The 22,264-nt window shown below is 42.0% G+C and overlaps 2 protein-coding genes across 3 annotated transcripts in view; one reads left to right on the forward strand and one right to left on the reverse strand.

Annotated features, from left to right (window-relative positions):
- The window catches only part of rps6ka5 (ribosomal protein S6 kinase, polypeptide 5), a 237,762-nt gene extending 228,450 nt beyond the window's left edge, over positions 1 to 9,312 (reverse strand). The window contains exon 1 of the mRNA XM_060829467.1: positions 9,073 to 9,312. Coding sequence (XP_060685450.1) covers positions 9,073 to 9,130 — 58 coding nt within the window. The 5' untranslated portion in view covers positions 9,131 to 9,312. The remainder of the gene's footprint in view (positions 1 to 9,072) is intronic.
- A 223-nt stretch (positions 9,313 to 9,535) lies between these two features.
- Positions 9,536 to 22,264, forward strand: part of dglucy (D-glutamate cyclase) — a 135,765-nt gene continuing 123,036 nt past the window's right edge. Inside the window, exons 1-2 of one of the 2 annotated variants that reach the window (XM_060828587.1) lie at positions 9,536 to 9,560; positions 14,855 to 14,932. The gene's annotated coding sequence lies outside the window, so the exon portion shown is untranslated. The other variant, XM_060828586.1, reaches the window with a different exon arrangement.

The raw sequence follows: 22,264 nt of genomic DNA on the forward strand, positions 1-22,264 counted from the left end.
TAGTTCTCAATGCCGGCAAAACCAAAGAATTCATTATTGACTTTTGGCGAGATATTAGTCATGCCCCCCTACACATTAACAGCACAGAGGTGGAATGAGTGGAGAGTTTCAGCTCCTGGGAGTGGTCATCCACAACAAGCTTTCTTGGACTCTTCATGTGAACGCACTGGTTACAAAGGCCCAACAACGTCTCTTCTTCCTCATGCAGCTGAGGAAATTTATCATGACAATGAATACCCTTGCCAATTTTTATAGGTGTGCCATTGAGAGCATTCTGTCTGGATGTATCACTCCCTGGTATGGTAACTGTAGCATTCAAGATCGGAGACAGTTACAGAGAGTGGTGAACTCGGCTGGACAATCACAAAGATCAACTTCCTATCTATAGAAACCATCTACCAGACCCGCTGTCAAGGAAAGGCCTCCAGCATTCTCAAAGATTCATCCCACCCTGGCAATGCTTTTCGATAACCTCTATCATCGGGGAGAAGGTACAGAAGCCTGAACACACACACACACACACACCAGCCGGTTTCAAAACAGTTTCTACCCGACTGTTGTTAGAATATTGAATGGACTCAAACTCTTAACATTCGCCTGAACCTGCTTTTTGTTTTTGCTGCTGCTAACTTATTATTTACTTATCTATGCTACCTAACTATGTGATCTGCCTGTATTGCTCACAAGACAAAGCTTTTCATTGAGCCTCGGTACACTTGACAATAAATTCAATTCAAAAGATGAGGAGGTGTGGCATTGTTAGTCAAGGATAGTACTGCGGTGGCAGAAAGAACGTTTGATGAGGAACGTCTACTGAGATAGTGTGGGCTGAGGTTAGAAAAGGAGAGGTCACCCTGTTGGGAATTTTCTGTAGGCCTCTAAAGAGTTCCAGAGCTGTAGATGCAAAGATGATTCGGGATAGAAGCAAAAGTAAGAGGGTAGTTGTTATGGGGATCTTTAACTTTCCAAATATTGACTGGAAACGCTATAGCTCATGAACTTTAGATGGGTCGGTTTTTGTCCAATGTATGCAGGAGGGTTTCCTGACATATTATGTAGATAGGCCAACAGGAGGCGAGGGCACATTGGATTTGGTACTGGATAATGAACCAGGCCAGGTGTTAGATTTGGAGGTAGGTGAGCACGTTGTTGATAGTGACCACAATTTGGTTAAATTTACTTTAGCAATGGAAAAAGATAGATATATAGTGTACGGCAAGAGCTACAGCTGGGGAAAAGGCAATTATGATGTGTTTCAGCGAGATTTAAGATGCATTGGATGGGGAAGGAAACTGCAGAGAATGGGCACAATTGAAATTTGGAGCATGTTCAAGGAACAACTACTGTGTATCCCTGATAAGTATGTACCAGTCAGGCAGGGACGAAATGGTCGAGCAAGGGAACAGTGGTTTACTAAAGATGTTGAAACTTGTCAAGACGAAGAAGCAGACTTATGTAAAGATGAGATGTGAAGGCTCAGTTAGGGCACTTGAGAGTTACATATTAGCTAGGAAGGACTAAAGTGAGAGCTAAGAAGAACCATAAAGTTTTCTATAGGTATGTTAGCAATAAAAGAACGACTAGGATAAGATTAGGGCCAGTCAAGGACAGTAGTCAGAAGTTATATGTGAAGTCCGAAGAGATAGGAGGTGCTAAATGAATATTTTTCGTTAATATTCACACTAAAAAAAATAATGTTGTTGAGGAGAAAACTGAGATACAATGTATTAGACTAGACCGGATTGAGGTTCATAAGGAGGAGGTGTTAGCAATTCTGCAAAGTGTGATAAGTCCCGTGGGCTGGATGGGATTTATCCAAGGATTCTCTGGGAAGCTAGGGAAGAGATTGCAAAGCTTTTGGCTTTGGTCTTTATGTCGTCATTGCCTACAGGAATAGTGCCAGAAGACTGGAGGATAGCAAATGTAATCACCTTGTTCAAAAAGGGGAGTGGAGACAACCCTGATAATTATAGACCTGTGAGTATTACTTCGATTGTGGACAAAGTTTTGGAAAGGATTATATGAGATAGGATTTATAATCATCTAATAAGAAATCATTTGATTAGGGATAGTCAACATAGTTTTGTGAAGGGTAGGTTGTGCCTCACAAACCTTATTGAGTTCTTTGAGAAGGAGACCAAACAGGTGGATGAGGGTAAAGCTGTGATGTGGTGTGATTTGAGTAAAGTATTTGATAAGGTTCCCCACGGTAGGCTGTTGCACAAAATACGGAGGCATGGGATTGAGTGATGTAGCGATTTGGATCAGAAATTGACTAGCTGTAAAAAGACAGAGGATGGTGGTTGATGGGAAATGTTCATCCTTGAGTTCAGTTACTAGTGATGTACCGCAAGGATCTGTTTTGGGGCCACTGCTATTTATCATTTTTCTAAATGACCTGGATGAGGGCTTAGTGGATGGGTTAGTAAAACTGCGGATGACACTAAGGTCGATGGAGTTGTGGACAGTGCGGAAGGATGTCACAAGTTACAGAGGTACATAGATAAGCTGCAGAGCTGGGCTAAGAGGTTGCAAATGGAGTTTAATGCAGAAAAGTGTGAGGTGATTCACTTTGGAAGGAGTAACACAAATACAGAATACTGGACTAATGGTAAGATCCTTGATTTGGAGGTGCCGGTGTTGGACTGGAGTGTACAAAGTTAAACATCACAAAACATCAGGTTATAGTGCAACAGTTTTATATTGAAAGCACTAGCTTTCGAAGCACTGCTCCTTCATCAGGTGATTGGTAGTGTGGGTGAACAGAAAAATCGCGGTGTCCATGTACATAGGTCCCTGAAAGTTGCCACTCAGGTTGATAGGTTGTTAAGCAGGCGTACAGTGCATTAGCTTTTATTGGTAGAATTTTGGAGTGACGAGGTCATGTTGCAGCTGTACAAAACCCAGGTGTGACCATACTTGGAGTTTTGCGTGCAATTCTGATCGCCGCATTATAGGAAGGATGTGGAAGTATTGGAAAGGTTGCAGAGGATATTTACCAGGATGTTGCCTGGTATGGAGAGAAGATCTTATGAGGAAAGGCTGAGTGACTTGAGGCTGTCTTTGTTAGAGAGAAGAAGGTTAAGAGGTGACTTAGAGGCATACAAGATGATCAGAGAATTAAATAGGGTGGACACTATAGTGATGACTAGCACAAGAGGACACAGCTTTAAATTGAGAGGTGATAGATATAAGACAGATGTCAGAGGCAGGTTCTTTACTCAGAGAGTAGTCAGGATGGGGAATGCCCTATCTCCTACAGTAGTGGATTCACCAACATTAAGGCCATTTAGATGATCACTGGATAAACGTACGGATGATAAAGGAATAGTGTAGGTTAGGGTTTTAGATTGGTTTCACAGGTCAGCGCAACATCGATGACCAAACGGCCTGTTCAACACTGTAATGTTCTATGTTCTATGATAAGTTCTTGGACTTGATAGAATGCATTCTCAAAGATTAAAGGAGGTAGCTACAGAGATGGTGGATATACCAAACATAATATTCTCGAAATTCTTAGGCTTTGGAAAAGTCCCAGAGGATTGGAAAACAGCCAATGCAACATCTTTATTTAAAAAGTGAAGAAGACAAAAGCAGGTAACTCTAGGTCAGTTAGCTTAACAGCTGATTGGGATTATGTTAGAGTTTATTATCATGAAAGTCATAGCAGTGCATTTAGAAATACATAATATGTTTAAACAGAGTCAGCATGGCCTCTTGAAGGAAATCATGCCTGACAAATTAAGTAGAGTTCTTTGAGATGGTAAAAAAGGATAGAAAAAGGGGAAGCAGTGGATGTAACATATATGGATCTTCAGACGTTGTTAAATGAGGTACCACACATTAGGCTACTTAATAAGAGCCCCTGATGATGATGGTAGCTTATTAGTATGGCGTGAGGATTGGCTGACTAATACTAGACAGAGAGTTGAGATAAGGAGGACATTTTCAGGATGGCTGCCTGCAACTACTGGTGTACCAGTGCTGGGGTCAAAATTATTTACAACATATCCAATTTGCCTGCGTGGACCAGATATCCCATCTATTCCCATTTGACAGCACCTGGCCTGTATCCCTCTAAACCTTTCCAATTCATATATCCATCCTGATGCCTTTTCAATGTTGTAATTGTACCCGCCTCCTCTGGCAGCTCGTTCCATACACATGAACAAGTTGGACTGAAGGGACTGTTTCTGTGCTGTATGACTCTATGATTCTAAATATTAATGACTTGGGTAAGCAAAGAGAATGTACCATAGCAAGTTTGCAAATGATACAGAAATAGGTGGGAAGGCAAATAGAAAGAGTCTGTGGAGGAATACCGACACATTAAGTAACTGAACAACAACTCGGTAGATGGAATGCAATGTAGAAAAATGCAAGGTTATGCATTTTGGTGGGAAGAATACAGGAGATGAATATGATTTAAAGGAGAATGATTGCAGATTTGGATTTGGGAGTCCTCATCCAATAATCACAAACATCTGGCATTCAAGTTCAGCAGTACTTGGAACGATGGTTAGCATTCCAAACTGAATGGAGTATGATGATAGGGAGGAGATTTTACTAAAACTATAGAAAGCACCAATCAGATCAAAGCTGGAACAATAAGGGTACTAGCTATGGGCCCTTTATCTGAGGAAAGATACACTAGCATTGGACGTAGTCCAGAGAAGGATCACTCAGCTAGTGTCAGATATGGATGTCCAGTCATATGAGGAGACAGCATAAGGTAGGCCTGTGCCCATTGTAATATGGAATAATGAGAGGTGACCTTATAGAAACATACAAGATCCTTAGGGGACTTGAGTTGGTGTGGAAAGGCTGTTTTCCCTGTGGGATCATCTAGAACCAAAAGATGCAGTCTCAGATTTAAGATGGAGATGAAGACTTTTTTTCCTCCCAGAGGGTAGTGATTCTGTGGAATGTTTTACTGCAGGGAACTGTCGAGGCTGGGTCATTAAGAAAATTCAACATCAAGGGCGGCACGGTGGCACAGTGGTTAGCACTGCTACCTCACAGCGCCTGTAGACCCGGGTTCAATTCCCGACTCAGGCGACTGACTGTGTGGAGTTTGCACGTTCTCCCCGTGTCTGCGTGGGTTTCCTCCGGGTGCTCCGGTTTCCTCCCACAGTCCAAAGATGTGCGGGTCAGGTGAATTGGCCAAGCTAAATTGCCCGTAGTGTTAGGTAAGGGGTAAATGTATGGGTGGGTTGCGCTTCGGCGTGTCGGTGTGGACTTGTTGGGCCGAAGGGCCTGTTTCCACACTGTAAGTCTAATCTAATCTAATCTAAAGATAGAGTTTAAATCAGTATGGGAATCAAGGGTTATAAGAAAGGAGGAAAGTGAATTTTAGGATTATAGATCAGCCATCATCTCATTGAATGGTGAAGCCGACTAGATGGGTTGAATGTTCTACTTCTTCTCCTATATCTTATGTCTTATTACTACATGCTAGTGATGTCATAACATTTTATTTCAGGAGTCCCAGTTGCTGTGGCGACATGCACTTTTGCATGCATGTTATCGTCTGTGGACAGTGAAGGCAGAAATTACAACCTTCTTTTCATTATATAGCTCATAAGGAATCTCTCTTGATTGCCATTATACTGTAAGGATTTTCAGGTTGATAATTATCCTATTTGGCCACATGCTGAAAGCACCTCTCTTGGCATCAACTGCTGTCGTAGAACTTGAAACCAGAGATTCTCACTCAGAGGCGTGGATTCCTGACCTGCAAGCCACAATCAGTAAGGATAATGATAACACCTCCTCCATAATAATCCTCAACATCAGTGCCCATTTACTCAGCGCCTTAAGATACTCCTTATACACTCACGATTATGTGGCCAAATTCAAGTCTAACTCCATTTACAAATTTGCTGATGACACCACTGTAATAAATCAGATCTCAAACAACAAGACAGAGTACATGAAAGATATGGACAGACAGCTTAGTGGCATGATTTAAAGAAAGCAATTTCTCCTTCCACGTCAGCAAAATGATGGAGCCAGTCATTGACTTCAGTACACTGCTTTTCTGTATCAATGATAAGTGGTGGAGATGGTCAAGAGCCTCAAGTTGTTTGCAGTAAATATCACCAACAATCTGTCTTAGTCCATCCACGTCCATGCTGCAGTCAAGAGGCCATATTAGCACTGCTACTTCCTCAGAAATTTGACATGTCCACAATGGCTCTTACCAATTTTAATTCATGCACCATAGAAAGCACCCGATCCAGATGCATCACAGCTTGGTTTGGCAAATGCACTGCCCTAAACCGCAACAAGTATCAGAGCCGTGAACACACCCCAGTCCATCATGAAAATTAGACTTTTTTCCATTGACTCCATCTACACTTCAGGCTGCCTCAGGAAAGCAGCCAACATACTCAAAGATCACTCCCATCGCGATTATACTCTCTTCCTCCCTCTTCCATTGGGCAGAAGGTACAAAAGTTTGAAAACATATACCAACAGATTTAAGAACAGCTTCTTCCCTGCTGTTATATGAAACTTATGAATGGACCTCTCATACATTAGATTTTATCTTTCTCTGTACCTTCGCTGTAGCTATATTTTTCTGCATTATGTTCTAATACCCTGATGTACTTATGTAAGGTATGACTTGTCTGGATAGCGTGCAAACCAATACTTTTCACTGTATCTCATTACACATGACTATAATAACAAATTAAATCAAAATACTATTTATTGCACCACAAGACCTCAATATTACATAACAGATTCAATACCGAAGAGCAACTTTTTAGCATCACAAAAGATTAGCGTAATACTTGTTCAATAACTATGATTATGCTTAAAGATTTGATAAAGTGTATATAGTTGCTAACCACTAACACGCCTCTTTGAAGTTACTAATGTTTTATGAGATTGCCAGAAGGATGAAGGGAGGCAAAAATACTGACATCCTGTGTCAGGTAGCATAACGTAAAGCATCACTCATGTTTAATCTGGATAGAAATAAACTTGTGGTTGAAAGCTCTTGTCCTACACTTTGTTCATGCTGTTTTTACATTAAATTATGGGCCATTGTGCCTCAGCATCAACTCATTACAATCCCCAAAACAAATGATACATCTTTTTTGTTTCACAACTGATATTCCATGCCTCCAAAATCTGCTTAGTGCTAATGTGGTATATTCACTTTCAATTAAAGGTCATAGGTTCAAGCCAAAATCATGCAAAATCTGCACTGACATTTCTATTCTGTCAGACATACAATTTTATGGATGAGACATTAGAGTGAGACCTTATCCATCCTTAAGTTAAAAAATCCCATGACTCTACTTTGAGTGGAACATTCTCACAGAGCCCATACATATCCAATATTCCAAAGCATAGGAGTGCCATTATTGGTTACTGAGGGGCATTGTTGTTTAACATCAATTGTATTTCTTAAACTGCAAAAGTTGCTATACTTCCATTGTATTTCATTGGCTGTAAATTGTTTGGAATGTCTCAAAGATTGTGCACAGATCGCAATAAAAAGGCTTTCATAGCAAAGTCCTACGAAACATAACAATGAAATGTGACTCTCAAAGAAATCGGAATACACTATAGGAGTATATTTTTGGCCAATAAAAATAATAATAATGTAAAAGTGTTAGATAACTGGGCCTGGTCTAATGCCATGGCATCACTGGAGGTGTTAACTGCTCCTACTACTTCGTGTCCATCACTATTCAGTCTAACTCTCGTACCCTCCCACTTATTTTACAGCTTTGCTAAAATGCGATAGGTTTTCTCTTCCAAAAAGAAACCAGTTTTAACTGCGACAAACGGGAATATATAAGGCCTTTCAGATAGCTGATGATAAAATATCGATACTCTTGCAGATGCATATTGAGTTCATCTGTTCCTACAAAAAATATCTGTTAACCTAGTTTTCTTTTAAAAACGTGATATCGTTTCATAATAAAGTTAATAAAGGACATCTAACATAATTCTTAGGCATGCAACATATATAGATAGATCGCATGAACATACATTCTGTCACCAAAAATAAACGTATTCGTTAGTTGCCAGAAAGCGTGCATTAGCAGGCTGTAAATCGAACTCCATACAACAACAGCAACAAGCAGTCCAACTGGGGAGGGCAGGGGGTGCAGTAAAAATTTGCAAATACCTTTGAGATCCATAATTATTAATCCCAGTAGTAAGAACAACTGCGTATTTTCCTTCTCCACCCCCGGAAAGATTACCCAAATAGAAAAGCATTAGCAGAATACTCCTGCGCAGGACAGTTCCCACGACTTTTAATGCAACTGAGCATCTGAGATAGAGAAGACCAAATTGCAACTGAAGGTTCACAACAAACCCACAGTTGCAAACACATTTTTTTTTAAAAAACGGACAAAAATAACATGTACAATTGTCCAAAGTGCAGCAGTGGCATTCAATACAGGTCACAGTTTCAGCCTTAAAGCGGCGACCTAAATTGAAACATTCACCCATCAATTGCAAAGCAAAAAAAAATTCAATTTATTTTCATGCAAGCGTCCCAGCCCGCATTCATTTCAAACGATGCAAATTATGTTTGCATTGGCAAACTTCTGTGTCCACTGCAGAAGGGATGTGTGGAATATTGAACGCACTGGGTTACCACAGTTGCACTTGCCACCATTAATATTATTTTCTAAACCGCCAATCCTATGATGCACGGGGGTGCAATGCTCTGGATTTCAATCCCGTTATGGGGGGGGGGGGGGGGGGGTGGGGGGATGCAGAAGCAGACCCGGGAGCGCGCATCCAGATCAGGCTGACGCTGCCGGGATCGCGCTCGCAACATGAATGGAGTTGGGGGGGGGGGAGGAATACACAAGAGTGGCGAGGACCGAAGGGGCCGCGCGCTCCCGACTCGATCGCGCTCCCCCCCTATTGGCCTCACAGCCCCTTCAGGGCCGCGGGATCGCGCTTTCACCTCCCCCCATCTCCAAATCCCCAAACCGATCCCTCCCACCCCCATCTTCTTCACGACCACGGGATCGCGCTTCTCCCCCCCATCCCGGTTACGAGTACTCGCACCCGGGTTCGGGCTCGCGCTCTTACCGTTCTTCAGCTCGTGCTCAACTGTAAACATGTCACCTTCACTGGACCCTTCTTCCATATTTCAAACAAAAATCTCCCGCAAACTCCCAGCACCTTTTATTATTATATTTTTTTAAAAAAACAAGTTGTTAAATAAGAAGCTATCCCCCCACCCCCACGGCGTCCTCTTTAAATGTTGTTAACATACATGGAGAGAGATTATCTGTTTTTTTATAAATTATCTCCACACAAGACAGCAATCTCCCCTCCCACTGACTGTTACTACTACTCTCTCCCACTCCTCCCACCCCCCAACACTATTCCTCAACCAAACATGACAGATGGAGACATACCCTGCCCACACGGGCCCCTCATTGGCTGGCTGTCAAATCCTACGTGGGCGTGTCTTCCTAGTTCTGCGCTACCATTTGTCCGTTGGTGATGTCGATCACTCTGGCCCCGCCTCCGGGCGACGGGGAAGGGGCGTCAGTTCCGGCCATCAGGTTCGGGTGAGTCTGTCGGTTACTACGGCGCTGTCCTCTTTCGCGCTGAATGAGCGCGTGGAGGTCGCCTCAGTGTTGTCCGCCGCTCTTTGACGGAGGCGCAGTATTCGGAGGTGCGACCATCCTCTATTTAAAAAGGCGTTATTTTGCAGGGGAGAGGGTGCGGCAGTGATTCCTAAATCTCCCCGACTCCTCCCAGCACTTCCATAACTGACCTCTGAAAGGAGAGTGGAAGTTAGTGTTGGGATAAATACCAAAAGATTGGCAACTCGAGTCCCATGAAGAAAGCTGGAATGCAGCCCTGTCAGAAATGCTATCTTCCAGGCGAGTTTTTCTTTGAGGACCCGGAGGGGTCGGTGTAAGTGTAGAGTAATAGGGTAATGGGGAGTGAGTTTGGGTGGGATACTCTTCAGAGGGTCAGTATGGACTTGTTGGACCAAAGGGCCTGTTTTGACACTAGGGATTCAATGAGAAAAGGGGGGAATGCAAAAGCTGCTGTCCTGACGGGATGACTGCCTTTCTGTATGGTAGACACTCAATGACCAAGCAACTATTTGATAGAACAGAGCTCACACGTTGCTTTTAAAAAAAACAATGAAAAGTTGAAGGTTTATCTTGCACTCACCAAGACTGGGACACAGCAAGTTTTAATGGAAGGCACAACTTACCCTCATTTCATGCTATATACTGTTGGATCGGACCATGGTTGGTATGACGATGCAGCAAGATCTCTTAATAAAGACAGAAATTGCTGAAAAAACCCAACAAGTCTGGCAGTATCTGTGGGGGAAAAAAAGCTGACCTTTCAACTCTAATGACTCTTCAGAATTAATAGTAGGTTAGGAGAGATATATATGCTGAGTACAAGGGAGGTAAAAATGAATAAGCAGTAAGTGCAGAGGGAGATAAAGACAGTTAGGCAAATGAATGGATGGATAATGGTAAGCCAGGCAGAACGACAAGCTATTAATGAGGTCAATGAGTTGGGCTGGCTGTGCTGAAAGCAGCCCATGTGATGATAGTGTCTAGAATGTGGGGTTAGGTAAAGCACATGGAAAATGATGTTCAGGAACTATAATTATTGAGTTTGATATTGAGCCCTGAAGGTTGCAGGGTCTCCAAACGGAAAATAAGGTGCTGTTCTTCTAGGTTTTGCCGAGCGTTGCTGGAGCACTGCAGCCAGTGTGGGACAGAACTGTCGGCCAAGAAACAGTGTGTCAAAGTTGCTGTATAACTAGAAGCTCAGCATCATTTTTGCGGACACAATGTAGGTGTTCTGCAAAGCGGACACCAGCCTGTGGTTACTTTCCCCAGTGACGAGGAGACCACATTGTGAGCAATGAATATAGTGGACTAGATTGAATGGGTGTACAGGTAAATTGCTGCTTCATCTGGAGTGTGTGTCTAGAGCCTCCGTTGTGGGGAAAATCACCAGCCTTGGAGTCAGAGTCTGGGTTCAAAGACAGGGTTTATTGTACATTGAAATACTGGAGTTCAGAGGAGAAAGAGAGAGAGAGACAGACAGACACTAACAGCACAGTGGCCAGCTGTGAGTCCTCTCTCCACCCAGAGCACATGTCAAGATACTTTTGCACGTTTTGTAATATAATAGGTCAGTGATGAGGTTATGGTCTTTGTAACATAGTTTGTTGATTGTAAACATTGCAGAATCGTTGATATATTGGTGCAGTTATTGTCAGTTCCAACACAGCCTTTGTTAATGTTAGCACGGTCGTTATAAATTTCAGTGCAGACATTGTCAATTTCAATATCTGCGTGGAAGTCCATTACTGTAGTAATGGGTACTCGCTGCTTTTCCTGAGAAGGACGAATACTGCAGCCCTGGCTATTAGTGCTTTGCATTGAGTCTGTATCAAACAGTGAGCATTTCTATCAAAAATGTTGGCTGGACCCAGATACTTCAGCAGGCAATACATGCTATTCATGTGTATACTCTCCCCCACCCACCTTAAACTAATCAACTAGGTTGTGAGTGCAATGTGCTGGCATCCTTGTGGCCCAGGCAGTATGTGTTTGCTCTACTGTCTCTCTCCATATTGTGGTCCAGCAGCCACCTTGTGTGTCAAGTGGACAACTTGTGGCTCGGTGGCCATCTTCTGTGTCCGTGTGCCTATTGTCACCCTGCCCTGTGCCATCTCCCACTTCACCTCAGATGGTGACGAGGGAGGAAGTAAATGGGCAAGTGTTTCACATTTCGTATCTGCACGAGAAGGTGGTATTGGGAGTCGAGGGAGTAAGGACCAGGATGTACCGGAAACAACTGCCTCTGTGGAATGCTGGCAAGGGAGAGGAAGGGAGGTGAACATGTGTCCAATGGTGGCATCCCACTGAAGATGGCAGAAATTATGGTTTATGATCCTTCAGATGCTGATGCAGTGGAAAGTGAGGACGAGGGGGACCCTATCATCATTGTGGATGGGAAGAGAAAGTTTGGGGGCAGAAATGAGGAAAATGGATCAGACTGACTGACAAGGGGAATTTTTGGCTGAGGAGAAAGGTGGATCTGTTAACTGTCAATCTTAGGTAATTAACCTCAGACAAGACAGGTAGACCTGGATTGGTCACGATGTTGCCAAAAGAATTGCTACTAAGGTGGTCAGTCTCCATGCCCTTTAGGTACAACTTATGTGCAACTTCTTTTTTGTCGACATGTCTTAGAGTCATAGAGATGTACAGCCCAGAAACAGACCCTTCAGTCCAACTCGTCCATGCTGACCAGATATCCTAACCCAATCTAACCCCATTTGTCAGCACTTGGTCCATATCCTTCGAAACCCTTCATATTCATATACCCATCCAGATGCTTTTTAAATGTTGTAATTGTCCCAGTCTCCTCCACTTCCTCTGCCAGCTCATTCCATACCTACACCACCCCCGCATGAAAAAATTGCCTCTTAGGTCCCTTTTAATTTTTTCCTCTCTCACCCTAAACCTATGCCCTCTACTTCTGCACTCACCCACACCAGGGAAAAGAATTTATCTATTTTCCCGAATCGTGCCCCTTATGATTTTATAAACCTCTATCAGGTCACCATTCAGCCTTTGACATTCCAGAGAAACAGCCTATTCAGCCTCTCCTGGTACCTGAAATCCTCCAACCTTGGCAACATTCTTGTAAATTTTTTCTGAACCCTTTCAAGTTTCACAACATCTTTCCGATAGGAGGGAGACCAGATTTGCACGCAGTATTCCAAATGTGACCTAACAGCAGCCGCATGACTTCCCAACTTTTGTATTCAATGCTCTGTCCAATAAAGGAAAGTATACCAAAGACCACCTTCACTATACCATCTACCTGCAACTCCACTTCCAAGGAACTAAGAACCTACACTCCAAGGTTTTTGTTCAGCAACACTCCCCAGGACTTTACCATTACGTGTATTAGACCCACTCTGATTTGCTTTTCCAAAATGCAGCACCTGATATTTATCTAAATTAAACTCCATCTGTCACTCCACAGCCCATTGGCCCATCTGATCAAAAACCCATTGTACTCTTGAGGTAATCTTCTTTGCTGTCCACTACACCTCCAATTTTGGTTTCATCTGCAAACTTACTCACTATACCTCCTATGCTCACACCTAAATCATTTATATGAATGATAAAAAGCAATGGATCCAGCACTAATCTTTGTGGCACACCACTGGTTACAGTCCTCCAGTCTGAAAAGCCACCCTCCATCACCAGCCTCTGTCTTTTACCTTCAAGCCAGTTTTGTATCCAAATGGCTAATTTGCCCTGTATTCCATGAGATCTAACCTTGCTAACCAGTCTACCATGAGGAATCTTATTCAACGTGTTACCAAAATCCATATATTATCACATCCACTGCTCTGCCCTCATCAATCCTCTTTGTTACTTCAAAAAAATCAGTCAAGTTTGTGAGACACGATTTCCCAAGCGCAAAGCTGTGTTGACTATCCCTAATCAGTCCTTGCCTTTCACTCAGGATTCCCTCCAGCAAATTGCCCACCACTGATGTCCGGCTCACTGGTCTAGTTTCCTGGCTTTTAAATAGTGGCACCATGCTTTCCGACCTCCAGGCTCACCTTTGACTTTTGCTGATACAAATATCTCGACAAGGGGCCTATCAATCACTTCCCTAGCTTCCCACAGAGTTCCAAGGTACACCTGATCAAGTCCTGGGGATTTATTCACTTATATGTGTTTTAAGACATACAGCATCTCCTCCTCTGTAATATGGACATTTTTCAAGATGTTACCATCTATTTCCCCACATTCTATATCTTCCATGCCTTTCTCCGCACATGTCATGCTGGACAGGAGCGTAAGTGCTATAGTCTTCTGTTGAAAACACATATACTGTTGATCACTAGATGTGATTCTCATTTTGGACACTGTTTACTAAATAATAGACTATGCTTTCATTTACATTGGAAACTAACTTAAGATTGTCAGTCCGACTTACAATGTATTTTATTTGCATGTCAGAGGCTACAAAGACTCGCAATAGGACCCTGTACTATCTAAGCAAAAGAACTTGGACGTACATCATCTTTTTCATTAAGAAATTGTTATGGAGACTTCCATTCCTTGCTGCATTCCAAATGCTAAGCCCTGGTCAATTAGAGGTTACCTGCTTGGTCTAAGATTAATTATTGGTTTCAAATCCTATTCCAAAATCTTGAGCACAGAAGTCTAATCTGACTTTCTAATGCATTGTCAGATGCTGCATTGTCAGAAATATATTCTACTGGTTGAGGCACTAATCAAGGCTCTGTAATGCAATTCAAAATTGTATACGTCATTGCTTTGTAGATTCATGGCTTCGGTTCCCAACTCCATAGTCTAAGTATTTGATTTATTGTGAGATTGAGTTTTGTCTGTTATGAATGAAAAATCACTGAAAACCTTAAACACTTCCTCCTTGTCAACAGTCACATCAGATGGTTAAATGTGTTACAGAGATATGTTTGTAAATATGACTCAATAATCTGACAGCCAAACCAAGTAAGTTTGCTAAGCACAAGGACAGTGTTGATAAATTACCAGGATCACAAATGGAAGGTGGGATTGTGAAAGAGTCACTGGAGAGAAGCTGTCAGACATGTTTCAGTGCACTTTCATCTTTGAGTTAGTTGATTGTCAGTTTAATGTCCCATTCATGAGAATGGAGCTTAAAATGTAGGATTTTTAAAATTCATTTATGAGCTGTGGGCAACACTGGCTGGGTGAATATTTATTGCCCATTCCTAGTTTGCTCTTGAGGAGGTGATAGTGAGCTGCCTTCTTGAACCTCTGCTGTCTGTGTATTGTAGGTCAACCCACAATTCCACTAGGGAGAGAGAACCAAATTTTGACCCAGTGACAGTGAAGAAACAGCAATATAATTCCAAGTAAGTATGACTTTAAATGGGAACTTGAAGGTGTTTACATGTATCTGCTGCTCTTGTCCTTCCAGACGAAAGTGACTGTCGGTTTGGAAGGAGCTATCTAAAGAGTCTTGTTGAATTTCTGCAATGTATCTTGTAGATGGTGCGCACTGTTGCTGAGCAAGTTGATTCTCCAGTTTATTAATGAGAAGATTCTGTATTATTTGTGGTGCTTTCTTTAAGATTAAATGTTAAACCAAGGCTATGTCTGCCCACTCTGGACAATGAAAATGACCCTTTTATATTATCCTGTCGACCACAAGTATATTCTTTAGTATCTTGACAAATTTGTATTCCTCAACTAACACCACTTTAAAACAGGTTATTGCTCATTGCTGTTTACCAAATTGATAGCTACGTTTCACCATTACAAGAGTTTGCAAAGCACTTAGTTGGTTATGTGATGTCCTGAGATCTTTTAAGACACTACAGGACTACAAGTTTGTCTTCTTTCTTTCATTTTGATCCAGATAACACTGAAGGCTAAAGAACTCATTGGCTAGATGGTCAGAATAGAAGGCAGCAATCTACAGTAGTCTACTTAAGTATGCTATCTAAATTTCAATGGTTACACCCCAGCTCCACTCCTTACATACATGTGAGTCTCTAAACAAACCCTGCATCTAGACTTGGTTACTTTGGATGTGGAGGGAGAATGTGCAATACATATTGAAGGTAAGATAAAGTCACCAGAGGACTATAGGGCTGTTCTGTCATTAGCGAGAGATGACTGGTAGTAGTTTAATATGAGGATCACACTGCTTCAGGTGAGGGGTGCGGTTGAGAAGGCGGGGGACAGAGGGATTGAACCCATGTAATTGGTGTTACTGTGCATCACAAAACCAGCTGTCCAGCCAACTAAACTGCCCCCCACCTACCATATTGAACAGACACAAACTATATGTTTGGAGGGTTCTCAGTAGCCTAGATAAGAGACTTGGAAATATGGTAGTGGTTTTTGGTATGGGTCAAACAGTTGGCTGATCAAACAAGAAAACAACTTTGCAAAAGAACGGAAAATTCATAAGTGTTTTCCCAGTTATGGTGTATTTCTAAAGACTGCTTATTTCTTCTAACATGTACATATACACATTCACAAAAACACACTGTTATATACACACACTAATGTGCACGTACATACTTTCCTATGTTTTTATGCAGATGAATTTCTATTGAAGAGAAATTCCTAACACCCATCTGCTATATCTTTTGATGTTTGCGCCATATTTCTAGTAATTCTCACTCTTAAGCTGGACAAGTCAGAGGATATTTCACCCACTGTAGAAATGCATTTTTTAAGATAAAGCCCTTTTGTGTTGTACTCTTGTAACCATGTAAAGTGTGACGTGTAAGATCAATACTTTTTCATTAAAAAAACCTGTATTTTCAAGGTAAAATGTTAATAATGAATGAATAATCCAAAATATGCCAACCTTTTATTTAAGTTGTCATGACAAATATTCAAACCAAAGGATTTGAAAGGGATGTAAAGGGCAACTTTTTCACACAGAAGTTGGTTTGTATATGAAACAAACTGCCAGAGGAAGTGTAAGTTGCAACAGTTAAAAGGTATTTTGTCAGGTACATGAATAGGAAATGTTTAGAATGTGTTATGGACCAGACCAGAACCCCTCAAAATATATTAAGAATGTAGCCTAGACCCTAACTTTTTCTTATTTTAAAGATAAATGTGAGGTGCTGTGTTCCAGGTGGAATTCGACTGGTCAGATTATTTGACATTAAGCAAACACAATTTATTCGAACATTATAGTTAAAATACAAAAAACAAAGAGAACTTGGAATAAATTTATTGCAAAACCTAACAGAATAATGCAGTAACTTTACTCATTAACAATTTCAATATAGTAACATCCTATGTACATACCCTTGGCAAAGGGAAATTCAGAAAACATGTTGTCTCACGTGTGACTCTTGCAACAGGCAGAGAATCTCAAGCTTTTGGCTGTAAATGAAAGAAGACCCCAAGACTCCAACAGCAACTGCTGAAAGCTAAATCTAAAATTCCTAGTTCTGTGGAGCATGAGCATAACCTTTCAGGGTGCTTGTATTGTTCTAACTTAAAAAAAAACAAGGCCTTACAAGCTGTTTACCGACTTTCCAACTGGACAGCTTAGTATCTCTGTCTTAAAAACTCTCTTCAAAAAAACCACAAAACAAAATAACCTCGTAAAGCTACAACATCATCACAAAGGCTATGGGCCAAATGCAGACAAATTGAACTAGTTTAGTTTGGGAAATTTGGCATGGGCTAGTTGGACCAAAGGGTCTGTCTCTGTGCTATATGACTCTTGCCTGGAGAAGGTGCATGTCAGGATGCCGGCAAAGTAGAATGGTTGCATGCGGATGCATAAGCCTGGGGCTCATCCACTCCTGACTGCTCTTTTTCTTTTTTCTTGTTTCATTTTTCTGGTCATTTTTCTTTTCTTTAAAGCCTTTTGCAGTGGGTTAATCAACAGCATTGGGACGGCAGTGAGAGTGGAACATGTGCAGAGTGGTAGCATCCTCCCAGAGGCAGAGGCAGTGGATACAGTTCTTCCCAATGATTGGAGGTGGTCACAGCAGCTGCAAGGATGTCCTCCTGGCATTTGGGGATGGCAACAGCAGCAGCAAAGCACCTCCAGCAATTGGAGACAGTGGCGCAGCAGATCTTTCAAGAAGGCAGCTCTGCCAAGGTGGCATCTCGCACTGCCCGGTTCTATCTCCTTCCCAAGATCCACAAGCTTGACCACCCTGGCCGACCCATTGTCTCAACATGCTCCTGCCCCACTGAACTCATCTCTACCTACCTCGACACTGTCCTATCCCCCCTAGTCCAGGAACTCCCCACATACGTTCGAGACACCACCCACGCCCTCCACTTCCTCCAAGACTTCCGTTTACCCGGCCCACAACTCCTCATCTTCACCATGGATATCCAATCCCTCTATGCCTCCATCCGCCATGACCAGGGCCTCCAAGCCCTCCGTTTTTTCCTCTCCAGACGTCCCCAACAGTACCCTTCCACCGGTCTCCTCTACATTGGGGAGACTGGGCGCCTCCTAACAGAGCGCTTTAGGGAACATCTCCGAGACACCCGCACCAATCAATCACACCGCCCCGTGGCCCAACATTTCAACTCCCCCTCCCACTCTGCCGAGGACATGGAGGTCCTGGGCCTCCTTCACCGTTACTCCCTCACCACCTGGAGGAAGAACGCCTCGGAACACTTCAAGCCCAGGGCATCAATGTGGACTTCAGCAGTTTCCTCATTTCCCCTTCCCCCACCTCACCCTAGTTTCAAACTTCCAGCTCAGCACTGTCCCCATGACTTGTCTGGACTTGTCCGACTTGCCTAGCTCCTTTTCCACCTATCCACACCACCCTCTCCTTCCTGACCTATCACCTTCATCCCCTCCCCCACTCACCCAGTGTACTCTATGCTACTCTGTCCCCACCCCCACCTTCCTCTAGCTTATCTCTCCATGCTTCAGGCTCACTGCCTTTATTCCTGATGAAGGCTTTTACCCAAAACATCGATTTCACTGCTCGTTGAATGCTGCCTGAACTGCTGTGCTCTTCCAGCACCACTGATCTAGAATCTGATTTCCAGCATCTGCAGTCATTGTTTTTACCTAGCTTGGAACTCCTGGCAAGGTAGTGGCCTGGCTTGGCAGAGGAGCCAGAGACTTGAGATGATGGCAGCAGTATGGTATATCCGGAGCAGGGACCCCTAGGATCATTGAGGCGACAGCAGGTTGCGTTCATGGCAAGCTCGGAGCAGCTCCTGGTTATGGTAGGCCTGGAGCCGAGGATATTTGGTTTCTGGGCAAGTGTGGGTTCAAGATGGGACCTGACAGTGGAAGGTGGGCCCAGCAGTGAAGAGATGGTGCCTAAAGGGTGATAATCTTACATTGTTGGGTCCAGGGCAGGCAGTGGAGGAAGTGCAGGTGTCAGTGATGAGCCAGCTCAGGACTTACGGCAAGATGGTGAATCAAAGAAAGTTATAATTATTTTTCTCCTTTTATCCTTTAAATTGTTTAAAATAGTGTCGAATTGTGGTGACATTCGAAGATTTTCACTGTATTTTACTGTTATTCACTGTAAAATGCAATAATTCATTCAATTCTATGAATCTATGACTTCCAGTAACCAAACAGTAATGTAACCAGTTGTGGCAAACAGGAATGCAAAACTTTCAGTTATGTCTATTTTATTGTTTATTCCCATTTTTTTATTAATTCTTGGGCGGTGGGCATTTTGTTTTCTGTTTAAGAAGGTGGTGATGGATCATTATCTTGATGTAGCAGTCTGGTTGAGAAAAGAGGTGGTTATGATGTATGGACATTGTAACTGGACTAGTAATCCAGAGAACAGATAATGTCCTGGGGACTTGGTTTGAATCCTATTACAACAGATGGTAAATCTTAATTTTTAAAACAAAACAAATTTGGAACTAAAAACATAATTATAAGCATGAAACCATTTTTGAAAACAAAATCTTGTGCTCTGATACCCTTTAGGAAGAAAATCTATGATCCTTATCTAGTCTGACCTGGATATGACTCCAGATCCAAAACAATAACTGCTGTCAGTAATGTCACAAGCTACAAGGTTGTATCAAAACCACTAGAAAATCTCATTTAAAAAAAAAACTAGATGAACTACCAAGCATTGAGCTAGGCAACAGAAACAGCAATGTCAAACTTAGTTCTGTCAACCCTGAAAGGACCCCAAAAAAATTCACCAAGACTCCTCCGCTAGCACCTTCCAAACTCAAGACAAATTTGTAGAAGAAATGAGCAGCACATAATGGAAACACCACCACCTGCAAGTTCCACTCCAATCCACTATTCATCCTTTCTTGGAAATATCCCTTTGTTCCTTTAGCGTTTGTGGGTCAAACTCTTGCACCTCCATCCGTAACCGCATTGTGGGTATATCTACATCAAATGGACTGCGGTTGTTTAAGAAGTGAACTCACTACCATCTTTGCAAGGGCAATTAGGGATGGGCAATAAAGGCTAGCCCAGATGGTGAAGACCATAGGCCGTGAATGATTTTAAAAATGGTGCTCTCACAGGTGAAAGTAGAAAGAAGTTGCAGAATTTAACCAAAACGACTTGCTGACAGCATTTCCCTTTAAATTTGTCTCTCTGTGACCTCTACACTTGGATTACAGTCAAACCCATCACGTTTTCCGTGTTTAAAATTCAGAACTGGAAGAAAATCAAAATTGACCAAGTTTTAATGAGAAAAGAACCATAACGTGGTCTGACATTTTCAGAGTTTATCACTGTTTATGATCTGGAAGGCCTACAGACAACAGCTGATAGCCTGCTTCATTGCTAATATGGCAATGTCTTTAAAAAAGCCCTAAGAAAGTCAATCAGAAATGATCCAACAGATTGCAGGTTGTAGGCCCACAGTGGGGAGGCAAGATGGGGAGGAAGTATCACTGCTGCCTGCCCATCTTCCATGAGCATTCACCAGTCCATTTGAGGTTTCACTTGACACCACAAAGACTAGCATGCTGGAATATACTTGGGCAATGATATTATGTGATTTAATAAATTTACTTTTTGCAGCTTTGTTTTCTAATCATTAAATCCCTATTAAAGATGGGCACTTTCTGTTCCCCCCTTTTTTATGAAACTAGGTAACCAAGCATCCTTTTCATTTTGGTGTAGAAATAGCATTCAAACAAATCTTAGTTATACATCCCTAATTAGAGTTGTTAAAAATGCTATCAAAGACATATATTTGATGCCCTCATCTCCAAATAATGTAATGAAACAAATGACCTCCTTCTTCAGTTCATGCTCAAGGGCGGACCCCACAGCACCACAATCTCCAATATGTGTAGGGCAAGGAAATATGAGTCAAACCCATCCCTGCTGGAATGGTGATCAAACCCCATCTTGTTGGCACCAATCTAATCTACGCTGATCAGCCAACAGACCCAACTACAAAGAGTCTAAATTACTGTAACAGCTTACACTCTTTACATGTATGTTGTAATCTGCAGCAATGGAAAGTGATGTAGTGACTGACCAGGAACCTCTCCCACTCCTATCAGTCGTTGGCTTATCTTAGAAGGTCTCTCAGAATGATACTTAACCTCCTTGGCTATTTCATGAACACATTCCTTGACCATCAAATGCTGGAGTGGGACTTAACTGAGCTTCTGGCTCAGACACAGGACATGACCCATTGCACCTCAAATAAATGATAATTTTTAAAAATTACATTAAGTCTCAGGTTTGCGATTTTTTTCAACAAGTTGCAGAAAATTAAGGGATGTAGAGACAGCTGAAGATAGGCTGACAGGTAGTGAAACAAAAGGGAAACAAGATGTTAAAAAAGCTTAGTTCTGCCTACTACATTCTGTAACATGAAAGTGATAGACAGTGATCATTACATTGTGAATTTTTGATTATATATGTGAGCTGCCTTTCATTAGCTGTCATTTCTATTTGAGGTTGAAATGCAGTGATTCACTCACATCCCTAATACCAGTTTTATCTCTGATCACTACATTCCATATATGCTTCCCATAAATCATAGAATATCAGTGATATATACAGTTGTAAACAAAATACTAATGTAGAAACAGCAAAATATGTTACATTGCAGAAAGACAGTACCTGACATATAGGATTAGAACCACTCCTTTCACACTTGTAACTGTAAATGCTTATATATATCAAAAGCATACACCACTAAAGCCAACAATACTACCAATTTTAGGGGCACAGATGAATCCCCAGTTAACGTCCTCCACCTTCACAAAACTAGACACAATTAATTTTTAAAAACTCATATCTACTCAATCTCTTCCAGTTGTCATGTTACTGTACTTGTATTGCTTTCTTAAAATGTTTCAGTTATGTTTTTGCCATAAGTACAATTGACTGACAGGCTGAATCATTTGCTCTTTCTATTATGCTCCTTATTTGTGAAGATACATTTGCCTAATATTCCCTAACATAATATGTAGTTTACACTCCTTTTACAAGCACAAAGCTATTTTAATCCGTTGTATGCAGGTTCCACAGACTGCCTAAGACATTGAAATTTTCAAGTAGCCTGACCTGTCATCCTCACACCACCCAGTTTGCTGCACCTTGGAATAATACAGCTAAGGATGGGGGTGTGGCGAATCATGCTTCTGCCTGTTTTTGGTAGAGCTTTCCAATTAATTCCACTGCTCTGCTATTTGCCATGCCTCTCAGTTTCTTCCCTTCAAGTATTTATTAGATTTCCTTTTGAAAATTATGATCTGCATCCATTATTCTG

The sequence above is a fragment of the Hemiscyllium ocellatum genome, chromosome 8 (genome assembly GCF_020745735.1).
Source record: "Hemiscyllium ocellatum isolate sHemOce1 chromosome 8, sHemOce1.pat.X.cur, whole genome shotgun sequence".
Lineage (NCBI taxonomy): Eukaryota > Metazoa > Chordata > Chondrichthyes > Orectolobiformes > Hemiscylliidae > Hemiscyllium > Hemiscyllium ocellatum.